The sequence below is a fragment of the Oratosquilla oratoria genome, chromosome 29 (assembly GCF_046742065.1).
Source record: "Oratosquilla oratoria isolate Oo_2021 chromosome 29, ASM4674206v1, whole genome shotgun sequence".
Lineage (NCBI taxonomy): Eukaryota > Metazoa > Arthropoda > Malacostraca > Stomatopoda > Squillidae > Oratosquilla > Oratosquilla oratoria.
The window spans coordinates 1,047,901-1,070,496 of NC_134805.1; the positions used below are offsets into that span (position 1 = coordinate 1,047,901).

Here is a 22,596-nt window from a genome sequence, read left to right on the forward strand (position 1 = left end):
ACTAGCACTGTAGCCAAATTTTGTGAAAAGGTTAAGAATAGATGGATAAAACACCTGGAAGAAAACAACATAACGAATCCGAGACAATTTTGATTCAGACAGGGAAGATCATGTGCCACAAACTTAATCTATTTCTACATACATACATATACCAAGGCTTTTTCCCCCTTACAAGGGAGGTAGCCAAAAAGGAAAAGGCATAAAATCATTCCCACCCATTCCATCTCTGAATACACTCCACACCCCTCCCATCTTAGCACCTCCTGGATGACGGGTCATCCCTGCACCTTGTCCACTGCCCTGGGTCAGAAGCAGTGTCGCAAGACATAGCACATCCACAGCAAGGCCGCTTCATTAAATCGGCGACCCCCCCTCTCCGTCCCCCCCATTGCATAAAAGGAGAAGACGTGGAGAAATCCATTCGGGCTGCGTCAAATTTTGCTCACACATACTACCTCACCCCCCATCCCCCCGCCCATTCCACCTCATGCAATCACAACATCATCCATATACAACCATTTTCCATTCACCCGTCTTCTGTCCTCTCCCGTCCTTCCTCAATAGACATTCCCCTCTTCCCTAAAGCCCCCTTCACCCCATCCATCCACCTCATCCTAGGATGTCCCCTCATGTTCACTCCCTCCACATCTGCCTTCCATATCTCTTTTACTAGTCTTTCTTCACTCATTCTTTCCATGTGTCCAAACCATCCTAATATTCTTTCATCAACCCTATCTCCCAGCTCCTTTTCCACCCCTGTTCTCCTCCTCACCTCCTCATTTCTCACTCTATCTAGCCTAGTAACTCCCATCATACTTCTCAGACACCTCATCTCAAACACAATCAAACTCCTCTCTTCTTCTCTTATGTTCCATGTTTCTGCCCCATATAGTGCTGTTGGCACAATCACTTCTTCATACAGTCTCCTCTTAGCATCCATTCCCAAATGTCTATTCCTCATTACACTTTTTAATCCACCAAGGCATTTACTCGCTTCTCTCAATCTACAATCTACCTCCACCTTTGCACCCAAGTATCTAAAAATATCCACTTCCTCCAGTCGCTCTCCCTTAATGCTCATTTCCAGTCTACTGCCACTTTCATCCCTTGTACATCTCATCACCTTACTTTTATCCACATTTATCTTTAGCTTTCTTCTATCACATACTTTCCCAAACTCTACCACCAACTTCCTCAATACCTCCTCCGATCCTGCCACAAGCGCAGAGTCGTCCGCAAACAACAGCTGGCTCACCTCCCACTTTTCTCCATTTTCTTTAACCATCTCCAATCCCTGACCCACTACCCTTGCATTTACCTCTCGCACCATCCCATCCATGTATAAGTTGAACAGCCAGGGCAACATAACGCATCCTTGATGAAGTCCCACCTTTACCTCGAACCACTCACTCTCTCCATTTCCAATCCTGACACAAGTTCTACTACTCTCATAAAAACTCTTGACAGCTCCCAGAAGCTTTCCTCCTATCCCGTATATCTGCATAGCCTCCCACAGTGCCTTTCTGTCTACCCTATCATAAGCCTTTTCCAGATCCATAAAAGCCCAAAAAACATCCTTCCCCTTTCCTATAGCTTTCTCACATATCTGTCTTACTACAAAGATCTGATCTACACAACCTCTACCTGTCCTAAATCCACACTGTTCCTCACCAATTACTCCTTCTGTTCCTCTCCTAATCCTCTCAATCAAGATCCTCCCATAAGCCTTCCCAACTACACTTAACAAGCTAATCCCTCTGAAACTACTACATTCACAATTGTCCCCTTTTCCCTTGTAAAGAGGAACTATACAGGCACTCCTCCGGTCCTCCGGCACTCTACCCTCTCTCCAGCAAACATTAAATAACCTCACCAGCCAGTCCATCTAATTCTACTCGAAGACTAATAGATATAATACAAGAAAGAGATTGATGGGCTGATTGTGCTTTCCTAGACTTACAAAAAGCTTTTGACAAAGTGCCAAATATATTATTTAAAAAAAATGGAAAACATAGGGATACAAGGTAAACTACTAAACTGGATGGAGGATTTTTTGCATGGAAGGAAAATGAGGGTAGTGTTCAGAGAAAAGGGTTCAGCTTGGGAGGAGGCGATTAGTGGCGTTCCACAGGGATCAGTATTGGCTCCATTAATGTTTGCTATTTATGTGAATGACATGAATGAAGATGTGAATGTTACATGAGCTTCTTTGCAGACAACACTAAATTGCTGAGGAAAGTGAATATGGAAACAGATCATGTATCACTGCAGAGAGACCTGAACAAAGTTAGGAAATGGAGTCAGAAGTGGGAAGTAAACTTCAATGTCAAGAAATGTAGCATAATGGAATTAAAAAAAATATATATATATCAGGACAATGAAAAATCGGAACAAAGGAAGTAAAGAAAGTGGATTCTGAAAAAGAACCTGGGAGTAATCATCACAAACGACATGTCTCCTGATGAACAGATAAACAAAATTGTAGGAGAATCCTACAACTTGCTAAGATCAATAAAGGTGGCTTTTACTTATTTGGACAAAGAAATGGTTAAAAATATACTAGTCACACTAATAACACCTAGATTCGAGTATGCTGTGACACTATGGCCACCTAGTACCAAAAAAGAATACAAAGAAGATTGAAAGAATCCAGAGATTAACTACGAAGATGGCCCCAACACTTTCAAACCTGTCATATGAAGAGATATTATCAAAACTGAATTTACTGACTCTGGAACAAAGAAAAAGAGGTGACCTGCTGACCATCTATAGAATCATGAAAGACATGGAAGTCCTTGATAGAGAGGACTTACTCAGTTGAATTAAGAGACATACAAGGGGACATGAAAAAAAACTCAAAAAGGACAGTTATAGAAGAAGCCTGAAAAAAAAAAAAAAAAATCCACACAGAGAGGTGGATTCTGGAACAAACTGGACAAAGCAAGTGTGTGCAAAATCCATACACGAATATATGAGCAAACTAGACACTGTGAGATGACGGGACACCATACCTCCCCTTCCCATAAGATACAACTTCCGTGTATACTCATGTATAGGTCGCACTTTTTTTTTAACTAAATATTTCGCCAAAATCAGGTGTGCGACCTATCCACTCGACATTAATGAGGGACAGCACTACTCTGTTACTGAAGTCACAACAAGTGGCAGTTTCAATGTGACAATGATATGGAATTTCAGTGGTGTTCACAAAATATGCATCGGAAAGCTTAATTCAAGCCTTTTGTATGCATAAAATATATACAGTAAAAGCTCTTTTATCTGTTATTCTCGTATCCGGCTCCTTCTTATAACCGGCATATTATTCACGAGGAAATAACAATTTTGTATAAAAATGTAAAAATTCGAAAAAATATAATTTAAAATTCCCGAGCCACTCCCGCCGCCGCCAAAGGTAGCGCGCATCTTTCCCGCCATCTCCCACAAATCCCGCCGCTCCATCAGGCCCAGTGCCCACTGTAATAAGACGCCTGATGTTAAGCATGCGACTGTCTATTAGCAACTCTCTCAACACACAAACACATACCGACAGCAAAGGAAGGCAGTGATGGCCAAGTTGAAGGATATGCCTGGTAGTGCTAAGCTTAGTGTCACTGATGAAGCTCTTCAGGAGTGGATGGAGGTCGACAATGACGAAGCTATCACCCCCACACTAATTGACGACGAAATCATTCAGGCAGTGATTGAGGAGAAGCATGGTAAGGAAACAGAGGCTGATAGTGAAGAGGAAGATGACCCAGAGCCAAGAGTAACGTGGAAGGATGCCACTAAAGGATTGGCAACATTTATCAAGTTTGCGGAGCAGTGCACCTACATGGGGACTCATGACGTGATGTCTCTTCACTGTCTTCAAAATGAATTTTTAATGCAGAGAGACAAACATTCTAAACAAAGAGACATACGTGATTTCATGAAAATAAATAAAGATAAATAAATATGAATATACTGGTAAATAAATAAACAACAAAAGTGAAGCCATTGAATGAATTTTATTTAAGTACTCTATAAATAAAGGCAATAATGTATTTTTCTAATATTCCTTCTTGTAACCGGGATTTTCCCTTTCCGGCACATCTTTGGTCCCACTTGTGCCAGTTAAAAGAGCTTATACTGTATATCAAAGGTTCCTACCGACTTGCTGCTCTAAAATGAACTATTACTGCTACAAAATCATATATCAATTACAATAAAATTAAAATATTCTCTTTTGTATGTTTTATAGTGTTTATAAGCAAAGCGACCTTGACCCTTTGTTTACCGTACATCACCTGTTTCACTTGTGGCTGCGTTTCTATGATTTGTGCACAAAATATGTTTTTTGTAGCATAATGTAACATCCCATAGATCACATGGAGTTTTAGGCCTAATAACTGCAAACCCTAATCATGAGTATCAGTAAGAGAAAGAGCTATGAAGTAGGATTTAAGCTGAAAGTGATGGATTACACTGAATATGGAAACAGATCTGCAGAAATGGAGTTTCGGGTTTCAGAAAAGGTAGTGAGGGGAGGGAGAAAGTAGAAAGATCAGCTTAAAGAAATTTTCTTTTATACTGTTATATAGTGTCCACTTGACAATTAAATTCTGTTGATTTTTTTTGGTCAAGTTGACTATAACATCTTTTATGCAAATGCATTTGTTTAAGATTATAGTTTTAGAAATGCAACCGTTGTTTATGTAAGTTTACATTGTGCACACGCGTGACAGTCAGACAATCTACATGTGTTCTGATATCAAAATTTTGAGAAAAGTTTTGAAATAAAGGTAAATATCGGATAAGTTTTGTTTGAATGGGTCTTGTAAATCACCAGATTATAGTGCAACATATCCGTGGGTCAACCACAAACTAGCGGTGTGACCTATATGTGAGTATATATGGTAGGTAAAATATATGTTGGCACTAGTCACCATAGTCTCTCCAAGCAGGCTCCCATGCAGCCATCCTTCCCACTGTAAACAATGTATACGTCCCATACACATGTGAGTATCAGTCAGTCATATGACCCACGCACCCCTCCTCTCAACTACCCCAACCACACTTTGGACTTACTGGCGCCACCATTTCCTGCCAAGATATTGCCGAGCTAAACATCACGAGGATCAAGCAACACACACACACACGAACACACACTCATAAGTGCAGTCAACCACCAACACATTACATTACAGAACTACCCCATAATAACGAGCTCTTCCCCCCCGGGAAATATTATAATATATAAATAGAAATGTAATAATACTTAAGTACCAGCTGAGCATATTGTGAGAGACTAAATACTCCCACTAAAAACTGTGTAAGTACGATTGCTGGTAACCAAGCGATTGTGCGTGTTCAGCAGTTTGCTGAACGAAACCGAGCCGCACGGGACAGGAGCCCAGGTCGGTCGATGAGTTACAATGTGCACTGAAGTGATAAGGAAGATGTGATAAATACTATTGATTTAGAACTTTTAATTGTGTAGTGACAATAAGTGATTAAAGTGGAACAAAGTGACAATTGGTGTTTCACAGTCGCCTTCACCTTTGGGGATACAACAATTCTTGGCAGGTTTGGTGAACTTGCCCCGCTACAAATTCTGTGGGTGACATTTTCGTCTCCTCCATATCAAGGGTTGTTTCTTGTGGGGACAACCCTGTGAGTGGGATCAACATCAGGGAAATATGCCACATGCCCATATACTGTAGCTAGAGTTCACATACACAAATTATACTGATAACTGCTCTAGACCAGGTCTCATAGTACAGTCTCTGGTTTGATACAGTCATTCCAGCAATACACCATGATTCTCTAAAGGCATACAGTAAGATGGGGAGCACAAGTCACTTGAAGATTTGGACCTTAGTCGTCCTGCATATGGACAATTCCATATACTCTGGTTGAGTACATCCATAACACCATGGATAATGCCAATCCTGGAAACAACTTCCTCACATGACCACCACTGTTATGCACTACACTACCAAGGTATGTGAAGCTCTTCAAGACCTCAATGTCCTTGTCACATGGACAAACTAAATTGTGTCATCCAGTAAACCCCCAAATTCCTGGGCCAGGAGACCTGGAGTCCAAGCAGTCTTACTTCCCTGTGCAGTGACTTGAAGGCAGCAAACAAGACATCCAATAACTCTGCAAGGAAAGCATCATCAGCAAACACAAGGTCAGTGACCTTAGTGTTGCCAATAGATGCTCCACAATGACAATGATCATCAACTCTGTCCAATACCCAGTCTATGTAGGTGTTGAAAAGTATTGGGGCAAGGACACACCCTTGCTTCACACATGAATTTACAGGAAAGAAACTTGACTTCTTCCTCCATACTCAACAACACTCTCTGTCCCACCTATTTTCAGTATTTTATAAGAAATCCTTATCTAGCACTAAAAGGGAGAAACAATGTTTTCTTGTCTTTTTATTCTATCAAAGCCAGCTGAGGAGCTGTAGAATGGACCAACATGTTGTGAAGTCTTGAAAAGAAGATGATTGTCTCTATTCAGCTGAGGGGCTGGAGAAGGGACCAACACACTGTCATGAAGTCTTGAAAAGGAGATGTTTGTCTCCAATCAGCTGAGGGGCTGAAGAAAGTACTAAAATGTTGTTGTGAAGTTTTGAAAAGGAGACAATTGTCGTTAATCAGCCGAGGGGCTGGAGAATGACAACCGTATTGTCATGAAGCCATGAATAGGAGATGGTTGTCTCTAATCAGCCGAGGGGCTGGATATCCAACACATTGTCATGAAGTTTTCAAGAGGACTTCAAAAAGATTCTAATCAGGAAAAGGGGTGCTGTGTACAGCAATCCCTTGCTTTTTGTGGTTTTATTATTTGCAGATTTTTCTATGGAAAAAAAAAAAAAATAATAATAATAATAATATTTCCACCACTCTTATAGCATGGCACTCCACGTGAGTCTCTGAACATTTGACATTGCTTCCACCTCTGTAGCAAGGTCATGCCTTGAAGAATTTGTTTTCAGCAGAATTAGTGTACCATAAGTAATTTTTATTCATTGTCACTCTGCTGGAACTTGCATTATGGAAATATAACATTATTAATATTATTATGTCCCACTTATCTATGAATGTTAGTATTATTATTTTGTAATGTTACAATTGTAATTCACAAACCAAATTAGTTGTGGTGCTATTAAATGTGTATTATGTCATTCTTGCATAAAGAATTATGTCTTGCTGAGAAGACAGTGGCTTTGACCCTCTATACTCACATTATATTTCCAATAAACAAGTCCTGAGAGAACAGGAGTTTACTTAATTCCATCCTTCCTCTCGGGGAAGTGTACCCTTCACCAACTGTAGCAACATAACACTACAATTGGTGACCAAAGAGTGAGCAGACACCTCAGCCACCTCCACAGCACTTCACAGGATGACGCCCATAGCCGAGAGTCCAACCGCCGCCGCCTGTCCTGTACCATCCTGCTCACTGGCCCTTGAGTTCCTGCTGCTGGCCCTACCAGAGATGCTGCTACTACTGTCAACGGACCAACCCCTTCTGCAGCTGCCGCTACTGGACCTCCCGGAGATGCTACTACTGCCATCGGACCAGCCCCCTCCTGCAGCTACTGCCACTGGACCTACCACCGATGGACCAGCCCCCTCTGGGCCTACTGCCACTGTCGCTGCTGGCCCTTGGAGCTCCCGCTGCTGATCCTGCCGGAGCTGCTGCCACAGATGATCTTTAGAATCTGAGGTACTGAATTTATCATCCTTTCATTTCTTTGACCTCAGGATCTATCAAAACAAACATGGCATATCATTCAACTGCTGTGACCTGTTCATTAGTAAATACATTTTAGCAATTTGTTATTGATTTCCGCCAAAAAAATTGCATATTACATTGATTTATTATAATTTACAAAATTTATAATTAAGGTATTATTCTAGTTATGCACACCTACACAATATAGCATTAGAATATAAAATTTTAATTTTGTAAATTATAATACATAAACATAATATGCAATTTTCTTGGTGGAAATAAAAAACATTGCTACAAGCAAATTTACTAACGAGCGAAGGCACTAGGAAACGGTGCGGATGCCATGCCAGTCCAGTGACTATAAGACGATGGCTTTCATGTTGTGGACCGGGTGTTCTCCAATTCCAGGAGACGTTAATAAGTGCTGTTACAAAGACAATAAGGCTTCCTTGGACTTTAAGAGAAAATACGGGGTTCTGCTGTCGTCTGTTAATTGCCTGAGGTACAATAACAATCAGGCCATCTGCATCCATGATGACGATGACCCGGATAATCTTTAGAATTTGAGGTACTCAATAACTAAACATTGGTTAGGTTACGTATGTTAGTTAGGTTAGGTTAGGTAGATCAAGTTAGGTTGGAAAAGACTAATTTATCCAGTCAATTTAGGCTGCCCGCACTTGAGCAACATTTTATTGCTAGTTGTCACAACAAAATATTGTCACAATAAAAGTTGTCAGTAAGGTACACCCGCACATGAGCCACGCGATGGCGGCAACTATTGTTTATAGTGTCATCATGGATACAGTGGAAGTAGCAATGACCTGTGCACTCTTGCTCAGGAGGAAGCGCAAAAAGAGGACAAGAAAGTACTGGGTACACCCCATAGTCAGTCAGAGGTTACTACGTGGAGCATTCCACACATTATTTGATGATTTAAAAGGTTACCTTGAGAAATTTTATAATTACTTCAGGATGTCACAGGAAACCTTTGGTCACCTAATGACAACAACTGGGCCACTTATAGCACACCAGGACACCAACATGAGGAAGTATGTGCCATTAGAAGAAAGGCTAGCTGTAACATTAAGGTAAGGATAAATAAGGGAAATGCAAATTCATATTACATGTAATTTATTGACATAATTAAGGATTATTCTTGAAATAACAGTACAGAGAAATGAAGAAAATCCGTTACCATTTCTCAGAAAAGAAAAATATATGACTACTTTCTATACTACACATCACTGTAGCTGTGAAGATATAACCAATACTTTGTGAATCATAAAAAAATGTATTCTTATTTATTGAGCATCATTTCAAAAACATGTTCAACTTTAACAAAATCAATGAAAGATTTAGCAATGGAAATCTGAAAACACTTTCAATTCCTTTTATGTGTAAATAAACTAATGCTTTTAAATGAAAATCCATGTGAACAAGTTGTATAGACACGGTAAAGGAAACATGGACTGGAGGTGAAGCTTTTATTCCTGACGTTTCGTCAGGAATAAAAGCTTCATCTCCAGTCCATGTTTCCTTTACCGTGTCTATACATAATGCTTTTAGTTATTAGTGAACACCAGAATAAATTGGAATGCATGAACGAGAAAGTATATGATAATTAATCCATTACACACTGAACACTAGTCATGCGTGAAAATGATAATTATCTTATGATGACAGTTCAAATAGGTCAGTGTCACCTGAGTTCACAGAATATTCTGATGCCGGTGACGAAACTGTGGTATTGATATTTGATGCCAACTGTGACAATTTGCTTGTGAATGATGTAGCTGAGGTTGATAATGTTGGTTATGAAGATATCCATGGGCATGTACTAATTCTTGGGTTGAGTGGTGACCTTCACGTATCTGGTGCTGATGCATGTGATGCATACCATTTGTAGGCTGAGACATACCTGGTACAGCAACATACGGATGACAATTGCTTGTAGAGGGCATGTTGCCATGATAAGCAGTAGATGGAATCTGTGTTGGTATCATCTGTACTCTTCTCATCACTTTCATTATTTCTATCTGTGCTTCAAATCTTTGCTCATCATTTAACTTTTTAAACTTCGGAAGTAGTGACATCACAAATGCTTTATCCTATCACAATCTTCTTTGGTCTTTTCTCTTAATATTTCAATTAGTTCTTCTTCATACCTGTTGTTGGAACCTCCTTGGATTTTTCTTGGTTTATGGGGTCTTTGTGGGATATCTACATTTGTAGAATTACTTGGTGTGTCACCTTGTCCACATTCCTCATCATCATTACCCTCTGGTGCTGAGTAGTTACCTGTGGTTTCTCGCTCGTTAAAAGTTCTTGCAAAGAACAGGAGCTGATCAAAGTAAACATACTTCCTTTTCTTAGTGGCACCATCTCCTGACGTGCCTTTCTGAGTTTTTAACTCCCTCCTGAAGCATTCGCGGAGATTTTTCCATTTTCACTGTACCTGGTTTCCTGAAGTAAATGAAGGGCATATTATATACTAAGTGGAGCATAATGATCAAATTAGATAAATAAATAAATGAAAAAATCCGTATCCAGGCGGATCACTACCAAAATTTAATCAGTTCTTTCTCCTGCCATTATCAACATATCCTGAAAATTTCATTGAAATATGTTCATAATTTTTTTTATTTGAAAAATCTGGATCCGGATCACTACCAAATTTAATCAGTTCTTTCTCCTGCAATTATCAACATATCCTGAAAATTTCATCCAAATCCGTTCATAATTTTTTGAGTTAGAGCGCATACAAATGGACAGACAGACAAACGGAGACAATTACATTACCTCCTTGACGGAGGTAATTAATAACTACCTTCATCGCGTCATATACAGATATACTCATAGGAATATTTAATTAAATTTTACAGTTACATAATAGTAACTTAGGTAAAATTTTTGCAGATACCTAGCAACTGGGAACAGCTTTGTTTCGCTTCACTTTAAGTACCGGCTTGGTGAATCAACAATTAGTCAAATTGTCTACGAAACATGTGATGCACTCTGGGAAAGTCTGCAGGACATCTACATGCCTGAGAAAAGTGGAAGTGACTGGCTCCAAGTCGCAAAGGATTTCTATGCTGATACACAATTCCCAAACAGCACTGGCGCTCTTGATAAAAAACACATCCGCATCAAGAATCCAGATAATTATGGTTCTAGTTTCTACAATTACAGTTTTTCTCAATTGTACTCATGGCATTAGTTGTTCATTTATTGCTGTAGATGTTGAAGCTGCTGGAAAATCCAGTGATTCAAATGTGTTTAAAAAATCAAATTTAGGTAAAAAATTAGATTCCGGGGAACTGAAACTTCCAAGCCCATGCTCACTACCTAATGACAACAGTAGAACCTGCATGCCATGTGTTATTGTCAGTGATGAGGCATTTGCTTTGACTGAGAATGTTCTACGACCCTATCCAAACAAGAATCTGACAGGTCAACAGCGTGTTTTCAACTACCGTTTGTCACGCGCAAGACATTCGGTTGAATGCACGTTCGGTATCCTGGCAAACAAAAGGAGAATTTTCCATAGACCTCTGGATGTCAAACCTGAATTTTGTGATGTCTTAGTTAAGGCATGCTGTATTTTACACAACTTTGTAAAAAAAAATATGAGGGTGTCAACTTTGAAGAGACATTGTATGAATGTCCAATGACTGGCCTTGATTATGTTGGCACCAGATGTAATATGAGAAAAAACAGTAAAAGATCACTTTGCATCATACTTCACAGGTCCTCAAGGAGCAGTTCCATGACATTATAACAAAATGCAGAAGGTTACCACTATATAAAAGTGAACCACATGATAGACGAGACAAACTATTATTGTACATACATATACCAAGGCTTTTTCCCCCTTACAAGGGAGGTAGCCAAAAAGGAAAAGGCATAAAATCATTCCCACCCATTCCATCCCTGAATACACTCCACACCCCTCCACCCTCCCTCCCTCCCATCTTAGCACCTCCTGGATGATGGGTCATCCCTGCACCTTGTCCACTGTCCTGGGTCAGAAGCAGTGTCGCAAGACATAGCACATCCACAGCAAGGCTGCTTCATTAAATTGTCGTCCCCCCATGCATAAAAGGAGAAGACAGGGAGAAATCCCTTCGGCCTGCATCAAATTTTGCTCACACATACTACCTCACCCCCCATCCCCCCGCCCATTCCACCTCATTCAATCACAACATCATCCATATACAACCATTCTCCGTTCACCCCTGTCTTCTGTCCTCTCCCATCCTTCCTCAACAGACATTCCCCTCTTCCCCAAAGCCCCCTTCACCCCATCCATCCATCTCATCCTAGGACGTCCCCTCATGTTCACTCCCTCCACATCTGCCTTCCATATCTCTTTTACTAGTCTTTCTTCACTCATTCTTTCCATGTGTCCAAACCATCCTAATATTCTTTCATCAACCCTATCTCCCAGCTCCTTTTCCACCCCTGTTCTCCTCCTCACCTCCTCATTTCTCACTCTATCTAGCCTAGTAACCCCCATCATACTTCTCAGACACCTCATCTCACACATTCAAACTCCTTCTCTCTTCTTCTCTTATGTTCCATGTTTCTGCCCCATACAGTGCTGTTGGCACAATCACTCCTTCATATAGTCTCCTCTTAGCATCCACCATTCCCAAATGTCTATTCCTCATTACACTCTTTAATCCACCAAGGCATTTACTCGCTTCTCTCAATCTACATTCTACCTCCACTCCACCTTTTCCTGCCACATTTGCACCCAAGTATCTAAAACTATCCACTTCCTCCAGTCGCTCTCCCTTAATGCTCACTTCCAGTCTACTGCCACTTTCACCCCTTGTACATCTCATCACCTTACTTTTACCCACATTTATCTTTAGCTTTCTTCTATCACATACTTTCCCAAACTCAGCCACCAACTTCCTCAATCCCTCCTCCGATCCTGCCACAAGCGCAGAGTCGTCCGCAAACAACAGCTGGCTCACCTCCCACTTTTCTCCATTTTCTTTAACCATCTCCAATCCCTAACCCACCACCCTTGCATTCACCTCTCGCACCACCCCATCCATGTATAAGTTGAACAGCCAGGGCAACATAACGCATCCTTGATGAAGTCCCACCTTTACCTCGAACCACTCTCTCCATTTCCAATCCTGACACAAGCTCTACTACTCTCATAAAAACTCTTGACAGCTCCCAGAAGCTTTCCTCCTATCTGCATAACCTCCCACAGTGCCTTTCTGTCTACCCTATCATAAGCCTTTTCCAGATCCATAAAAGCCCAAAAAACATCCTTCCCCTTTCCTATAGCTTTCTCACATATCTGTCTTACTACAAAGATCTGATCTACACAACCTCTACCTGCCCTAAATCCAAACTGTTCCTCACCAATTACTCCTTCTGTTCCTCTCCTAATCCTCTCAATCAAGATCCTCCCATAACCCTTCCCAACTACACTTAACAAGCTAATCCCTCTGAAACTACTACATTCACACTTGTCCCCTTTTCCCTTGTAAAGAGGAACTATACAGGCACTCCTCCAGTCCTCCGGCACTCTACCCTCTCTCCAGCAAACATTGAATAACCTCACCAGCCAGTCCACCATCACTGTACCTCCCTTTTTCAGACATTCTGCATGGCATCCATCCAGACCAGGTGCCTTACCTGCTTTCATCATCTTAACAACTGCCTTCACCTCATCCTTCCTTATTTCTCCTCACTCTCATTTTCTTCGCATTTCCCACTGCACCTATCTTTCCCTCCCTATCCTCCTTCACATTTAGCAACTCCCTAAAATATTCTGCCCATTTTCCCCTTACTGCCTTCTCTTCCATTATCATCTCTCCATCTGCACCTTTTACCTTTTCTTCTCTACTTGATTCGCCTCCTCTTCCTCTCTTAATTTCTTTCCAAAACATCTTTTTATTACTTTCAACATTTTCTGTCATACTCTTACCCCATTTCACATCTGCTCTCCTCTTTGCCTCCTTTACCTTTTGCTTTACTTCTCTTTTCTTTTCTCTGTACCTCTCATATGACTCCCTTATCCTATTTTGTAACCAATCTGTGAAAGCTCGCTTCTTCTCTTCTACAACCTTCTTTGTTTCCTCATCCCACCATTCACTACCCTTTCTTCTATTTCCCCCTGTCCTTCTTGTTCCACACATCATCCTTGCACACTTTATGGCTCCCTCCTTGAACCATCCCCATTCCTCCTCCACACCCAGCTCCACTCTATCCTTTACTCCCTCCCACTCCTCCTTTAGCTTCTTTTCGTACTCCTTCTCCTTTCCCTTTTCATTCAAAGAGTTCACTCTAAGAACCTCCCTACCTTTTGTCCCTTTCCTCTTTCTCCATCTATCCTCCACTCACAACTTACCTTCCACCAAAAAATGATCTGATATTCCCCCACCCTCCCCCCTTAGTAGTGCTGGGCAAATACCGCTAATTTCAATATCGAAATTATTGGTGAACAACAATACAGTTACCGAAATTACCGACAGTTTACCGGTAAAAGACTCGTGAGGTAGCATTGACGTCACAAGTTCAAGTCGAGTATGAAAAATCAATGTTTTTGTCCTTTGATAAGCTATATCTCTGGTTCTATTTTACATATTGTTTTTATTGTTATGTCATTGTAAAGGGAAAAGGTCATCCTTTAATTGGTGCTACTATAGTATGATATCTAGTATCTACCACGCGAGTGAGTGAATGGAGGCCGTAGTGGTGGGCAGCTACCGGTGAAATTACAAGTTTTATCGGCAACAAACTTAATGATAGCTTACCGACAAAAATTCTGCTACCGGTAAAGCTTCGTTAACCGATAACTCGATAAGCTATACCATAACACTCACTCACTCAGAGAGCGGTAACTTCGGTAAGCATGTCTCGGCTTGGTGGTACTGAGTGAACGAAAAATGTATACACCACACCCACCCTCCATTGGAGGGTGTCTGAGGGTGGGTGTGGTGTATACATTTTCCTTCACTCAGTACCACCAAGCCGAGACGTGCTTACCAAAGTTACTACTCTCTGAGTGGGTGAGTGTTATGTAGCGGTGGGCAGCTACCGGTGAAATTACAGGTTTTATCGGCAACAAACTCAATGGTAGCTTACCGACAAAAATTTTGCTACCGGTAAAGCTTCGTTAACCGATAACTCGATAAGCTATACCATAACACTCACTCAGAGAGCGGTAACTTCGGTAAGCACGTCTCGGCTTGGTGGTACTGAGTGAAGGAAAATATATATACATCACACCCACCCTCAGACACCCTCCATTGGAGGGTGTCTGAGGGTGGGTGTGGTGTATACATTTTCCTTCACTCAGTACCACCAAGCCGAGACGTGCTTACCGAAGTTACCGCTCTCTGAGTGAGTGTTATGGTATAGTTTATCGAGTTATCGGTTAACGAAGCTTTACCGGTAGCAGAATTTTTGTCGGTAAGCTATCATTAAGTTTGTTGCCGATAAAACCGGTAATTTCACCGGTAGCTGCCTACCACTACCCCTTAGCACATGATCCTTAACTCTTCCTATCATAATCCTATTTACCACTACATAATCCATTAGCGCTCTATCTACCACCCTTCCCTCCACCACCCTCTCCCATGTGTACTTATGCTTGACTTTCTTCCAAAACACTGTATTTGCTATCATCAACTCTCTATACACATTTCCAACATCAACTCTCCACTACTATTCTTTCCTGGAACTCCACATTTCCCAATCACTCCATCGATTGGATCATTCCTACCCTAGCATTAAGGTCTCCCAGTACTATTACATTTACATTTCTTCCTAAATCCTCTATGCACTCATTTAAATCTATCAAAAAGGCCTCCCTTTCTTCTACACTCTTCTCACTGCCAGGTCCATATGCACTTACAAAGACCCACATCTCCTTTCCCAGTTTCACCTTCATCCACATTATCCTTGAGGAAACCTCCTTCCACTCCACTACCCATTTACCTATCTCTTCACTTACTAGAATAGCCACCCCTTCCCTCCCTCACCCTCTCTTCACTCCTGATAACCTCCCACTTACACTCCCAAACTTACACTCACCCTTCCCTTTCAACTTAGTTTCACTCAAAGCCAACACATCCATCTTCCTTCTCAGAAACATACTACCTATCTCTTCCCTTTTACTCTCATCTGTACCACATCCACACACATTAAAAGATCCAAACCTTAGGGTGCTGGTCCAAAAACTCCCAGACCCTCTTATGCCTTCTCTTTTTTGTTTAGGAATGTCCCTTGTGGGGCTACAAGGAGAAGGATGCCTAGTCCCAATCCCCGTCCCTTTCTTCTCACCTCTTATGATCCAAGTGGGAATACTTGGTGGCAGTATTCTTTTCCCCCACCACCGAAAAAGAATACTCAGAGATATGGTACAGGACAGCAACAAGGGGTTGGGGGACAGGATAATGGAGGGACAGTCGTAGTATAAAAGTGTCATAATTTCTCTATGAACAGTTTTCCTCTATCATAGACAAAATGATGTGTGGCTCTGGTCCGTAGGGGTGCCCCATATAGACCCTAAAGTATCAACTGCATGCTACTTTGCCACAATAACAAGCAGCCAATACCCCAGACAGGATATTTTATACGTAAGCACACACATACAAAATTCTGTAGACATACATACACAAGAACATACATACATAAGAACATACATACATATGAACATACATCCATAAGAACATACACATATATACATACATATGAACATACATACATTTAGGCAGACAGGCAAGCAGGCAGATGCATTGACCTTCCAGACAATAGTTAATGTTTTCCTTTCAAATAAATACAATATGTTTTTTACCTTTCTCCTTTTTATCCTCAGGGGAGAGAGTATTCCAATCGCTCACCACAGCCTCACACACTTCACTCCACAACTTTTCTTTTATATTCTTATCACTGTATTTCTTTAGTTGGAAATCATAAAGAGGTGGTCTCTTCTCTACCTCTGTTATGAGTGTTTCGCAGTTAAATAACTCTTTTATTACAGACATGACATAGTACCACGTCCTCTCACCACTGCAGTCTGAAAGACACCAAGGCAGCATCAGGCTGGGTGGCGACAACAAAATGTTGTTCGTGTGTGAGCTCCCATTTGAAATAACGGTTTCTATCGCCTGCCACAGTTGCCGACAATAATTGTGTTGTCGGAGAAATTGATCTGGCCGCAACTACCTCACAATTTTTTGTTGTCGCCTCAGGAAAAATTGTCCATGTGTGGGCACCCATAGAGATGTGTGCGTTCTATTTTTGACAATTATTTTGTTGTGACAACTAGCAATAAAATGTTACTCATGTGCGGGCAGCCTTATAGTTTCACCTAACCAACGATTTTGATATGTGGCTTATGTGTTTCTGGTGAGAAATGTTGTGATATGAACGATGGTGTACATCATTTCCATCACAAATGCGTACTTTTCAAGTAATTGAATATTGAAATTATGCACTTATGCCTACATCTCCCCAATCATTTGGGGGGACCTGTGGGAAATAGGGGTTTTTGGGTGGGGAGCATTAATAAGTTGAGTAATGTGAATTTCTTGCTATATCCGCTAAATTTAGCGAAGCCCATGCAAAAGTTGCTAACCGTAAAATAGGGAATAAATGCATGAGGCTTGGAGAGGACCGATAGTTGCGAATTTGTGTACAGTTAACCTAAGGTAACATAACCTCAACTTGACTAAACCTAACCAACCCTAACGTAACCTAACCAAACCAACCAAATCTAACCTAATCAACCCTAACCTAACCTAACCCTAACCTAACCTAACCAACCCTAACCTAACAGAACCTGATCTAACCTAACCAACCCTAACCTACTGTAACCTCAACCTAACCTAGCTTGGGGGCTTTGCCCCTCAAACCCCTCCAATCTGCACAAAAGCACTCTTAGTAACATATCTTGAGGTCTCCTAAAAGTATAATAAGTATAAATGTGTGTTTATGAATTACGGTCATTTCACCCACATGCCAATTCGCCCACAAGTCAATTCGTCCACATATAAGAGTCAATTCGCCCACATATGAGTCAATTCGCCCACATATAATTAAAATAGAAATAATTATTAAAAAACAGCTATATACAGTCGTACCTCGGTACTCGACCGCCTCTATACTCGACCAAATCGGTGCTCGACCAAAAAATTCGAGTAGAAAATGCATCGGACCTCGAACAGATTTTCGGTACTCGACTAGCTCGAACAGCGGGTAAGCGTCAGTTCGACTCAGACCGCCAGCGGAGTAAGACGTACGCAGTTTGTTCGAGTATTTCTTCCCAGATTTAAACTTTTTCGTGTTGCTCTAGCCCTTAATAATGGGTCCAAAGAAAGACAGTGATAAGGGGAAAATTGGTTTCGGTGTTCGAACAAATCGGTGCTCGACCACCACCTCAGAACGGATTATGGTCGAGTACCGAGGTACGACTTCATGTATGATTCAGATACTGAAAAGGAATTAAAAAAGAAGCTCAATTCGCCCACATATAGTTAAAAAAATAATAATCATTAAAAAACAGCTACATATATGCAAGATTAAAAAAGTAGTGACAGATTTAGAAAAAAGAAACTTTGATTTAAATAACAGTTACATACACGCAAGATTCAGCTGCGGACTGGGCCATTGAGATGAGCACACGCTTTCAGCAACTGATATGCTGATCTCTCACCCCTCACGTGCTCATCCCAAAGAGTGAATATTTTACCCTGAAAGTCTCTATATTTTTTCCATTGGATCCTTCGTAGCTTTTTTTCGGATACTAGCCTTATGTAGACAGATGTCAATTTAGCCTCTTTGTGGAGAAGGCTTACAAGGAGGTAAAACTGGAGGTTACATCTACCTGCAGCACGTTTGTTGAGATGATTGTGCCAGCCTTCAATGTCATTATTGGTATGGACAGACTGATTGAAAACACTCCAGCTAGAAGTTGGCCATAAGGAGTTGTGGATTCATGTTCTTGAAATATACTGTATTATCATTTGTAACTGGGCTGTGGTAGCTTGGCGAGAGAGACATTCAAAATGGGATCCATATCTGCCTCAGGCAGAAATGGAAGGGCCATCACTTTCTGCAAGTATTTGTATGTCCCGTCATCATGTGTGTAGGCATGCTGGAGACCAACCTCAACAACACTCTAATACCACACACAAACACACCAAAAATTCTTGGTGTAACATATGATACATCCATGTCTTTCAAACAACACATCACAAACATAAAAAACAAATGCACACCCAGACTTAACGCACTTAAGTCAATCACTGGAACAACATTTGGACAAAACAAAGAAACTAATATAACAATATACAAACAATGCATACGCTCAGTGTTGAATTATGCGAGTCCTGCATGGGCTCCTAATCTCAGTGAGACACACCACAACACCCTTCAAATAATACAAAATAAAGTCCTAAAAACAATTACAGGCTGCACAAATACAACACCTACAGACCATTTACACCATGAAACAAAAGTCCTCAAAGTCAAGGACCACCTCGACATGAGAGGCACACAAACACTTGCCGCAGCCACCACAAACACATTACACCCGCTACACTACATAGCAGAACACCCACACACACCAAGAAACATTAAAACAACACCCAAAGACCTTTATCACGCACAGATACTCTCTTCTCTTCCTCCACAACCACCAAATACCAGCCTCCGGAAACATATTCATAATCATATCACTCCCCGCTCCATTAACACACTGAAAGACAACACACTGCTGCATGCCAGACCCCCTGATATCCACCCTTCTGAATCCTCTCTCCCACGAAAGGACAGAGTCCACTTGGCCAGACTGCGGTGCGGTCACCACCCAGCACTTCTAAGCTACCAGAAGAGGCTGGATGACCGCGTTGTGAACAGCTGCCCAGGATGTAACACTTCACCCCATACCATACAACACATAATGGAAGACTGCATTATACACAATCATGCACGCAAACAACACAACATACGCTCTATAAAGGATTTGTGGGAAAACCCAGTTTCAGCTATGGCATTCCTTGGGGAGACGGGACTGCTCGGACAGACAGTCTAGGGAACGACAACAACTTACGTGGCTGGGTCATCCACTGGATGGGACGTTGGTTCATCAGTGTAGGTGCAAGTATTACAATTCCAATCAATGGAAATGCCGGATTTCACAGCTGTCCAGTAATCACCACGAGATATGCCAGTATTACATTTCCTGTGTTGCCATTTCACACACATGTCGCACTGTAGACCTTCTTGCCTTGCCCTTACAGGTACGAGGCACTCAATACACTCGTCTGTGCAGTCTACCATCTTGCCAGGAACTGTTTTAATTCTATGATCACGGCCAATTACAAAACATAGGTAATGAACCAATGAACCATGAACACACACACACCGAACCAATGAACCATGAACACACACACCGAAACCAATGAATCAATGAACCATGAAAACACACACACACATACACACTTAGAAAGTTAGAAAATCACATGTCCAGTCAATAACAAAATCGGTGTGTGTGTGTGGGCGAAATGACTTAACAGTGTGGGCGAAGTGACTCCCCAGTGTGAGCGAAATGACTCAATAGTGTGGGCGAAATAACTCCATAGTGTGGCGAAATGGCATGTGGGTGAAATGACCGGATACCGTGTTTATGTATTAGAACTAATAGGTAATAAAGTAAATGGTAAGCATATATTCCAGAAAGTAAAAACCGATTTCCGACCTGTTTGGCAGTGCGTGTTACTCGATTTAATAATCCCTCATCCCCCCCCAAAAAAAAAAAAAAAAAAAACGATTTCCCACAGATCCCCCAAGATTGTTGGGGAGGAAATGCACGCATTTCCGGAGACGTAAGCATTAGTTGAAACATTAATTACTTGAAAACTACGCATTTGCGACAGAAATGATGTACACCATCAATCAAGACACAACATATCACAGCAGAAACACATAAGCCGCATAAGAAAAACATTGGTTGGGTGAAACTAAAAGCAAGAAATTTAGCGATTTGTTGGTAACGCTGCTCAATAATAACAAAGCGAGAAATTTAGCGATTCGTTGGTAATGCTGCTCAATAATAATAATGGCACCTGGGCTCAAAGGTGAAATTTATGTACTTTAATATATTTTTTATGTATTCGTGTTCATTTTATACCTGTTTTGCAACACGCATTACTCGACTTATTAGTGCTCCCCACCCAAAAACCCCGATTTCCCACAAGTCCCCCCAAATCGTTAGGGAGATGTAGGCATAAGTGCATAACTTCAATATTTAATTACTTGAAAAGTACGCATTTGCGACGGAAATGATGTACACCATCATTCATTTCACAACATTTCTCACCAGAAACACATAAGCCACACATCAAAATCATTGGTTGGGTGTATTTATTAGTGTTCCCCACCCAAAAACCTCGATTTCCCACACATCCCCCCAGCCCATTCGGGAGATGTAGGCATAAGTGCATAATTTCAATAAATAATTACTTAAAAAGTACACATTTGTGACGGAAATGGTGTACACCATCATTCATATCACAACATTTCTCACCAGAAACACATATAAAATTCTATGGTTGGGTGAAACTATAAGTTGACCATATTCAACCGCCGCAACTTCGTTAATTAGAAAATAGGTTCAAGTAACTTTTTTTTTTTATTGATTTCTGCTATGAAAATTGCATATTGCATTCATCTACTATAATTTACAAACTTAATAATTAATTTTCTATTGCTATATTGCATAGGTGTGCACAACTAAAATTTTACCATAATTAATTTTCTATTCACTATATTGTGTAGGTGTGCACAACTAAAAATTTACCCAAGAATCATAATTCCCCTAGATAAACATTTATGTCTTTTGAGTAATTCAGCCCCTTTTACACCCACACACTCTGCACCATAGAAACATCTCCAAGATGTTTCAGTTTGAACAAATGAAATGGCTTGCCAGCATCCATCTTCACACTTGGTTAGTTGGTACACGACTGCTTACAGAGGGAAAACAATGTAACAACTCGGAAATTGAATAATACTTATCCAGTGTTTTCTTGGAGATACTTTTATCTATTGTAAGTAATTCCACCCTGTTCACACCCATAAACACGGCCCCTGGAAATATCTCGGGGATGTTTTCGAGATGTCACAGAGATGTTTCCGCCTTTTATGACCCAGACACAGATATCTACATGAAACTCGCATTGTCCAAGAGCTCCTAATATAACCTAACCATTCCACAGGAAAAATACATTTTTCAAATGCAAAATAAAGAGAAGCGAAAAATTATAAAATAGGTTTCCGTGATACTGATACCCATACTGGAACAGAGCCTTTACAGCAACTGGTTACTAGGGTTTTTCGCCACTATACTTCTATACTATAGCCTATGTTTGCCTTGGTTTGGGCCACTACAAGGGAAACTTCTCTCAATTTCTAATCTATACAAATTATAACATTATTCTTATCACCTTTGCCTGATTGGTCCGCCCGATCCTTCTTCTTGCCCATCTTAGTTTGTAAGGTTGATTTCAGAACGCCCTGTGGCCAGCGCTTAGTTGTTTACATACAATGATTTGTTATTGGTGTCAGAATGAACAGATTTTGCGAGAATAACTTAGCGTCTGAAAATATGCTAGATTGGCAAAACTAATACTAAAACATTTATTCCTCATGCGTTCGGTTATATATATATATATATATATATATATATATATATATATATATATGTGCATATACATATACATACATATATGTATATATATATATGTATATATATATATATGTACTATATATATATACATTATGTATATCTATATATATATATATATATATATATATGTATGTATG

General features: G+C 40.7%; 1 protein-coding gene across 2 annotated transcripts in view; it reads right to left on the reverse strand.

The window, feature by feature from the left end:
• Positions 1-22,376, reverse strand: part of LOC143040581 (INO80 complex subunit B) — a 233,386-nt gene extending 211,010 nt beyond the window's left edge. Inside the window, exons 1-2 of one of the 2 annotated variants that reach the window (XM_076211660.1) lie at positions 22,218-22,338; positions 16,565-16,786 (exon numbers count right to left, since the gene is read on the reverse strand). In XM_076211660.1, coding sequence (XP_076067775.1) covers positions 16,565-16,786; positions 22,218-22,257 — 262 coding nt within the window. In that variant the 5' untranslated portion in view covers positions 22,258-22,338. Of the gene's footprint in view, positions 1-16,564; positions 16,787-22,217 lie in introns of both variants that reach the window. The other variant, XM_076211661.1, reaches the window with a different exon arrangement.
• Positions 22,377-22,596: the final 220 nt, after the last annotated feature.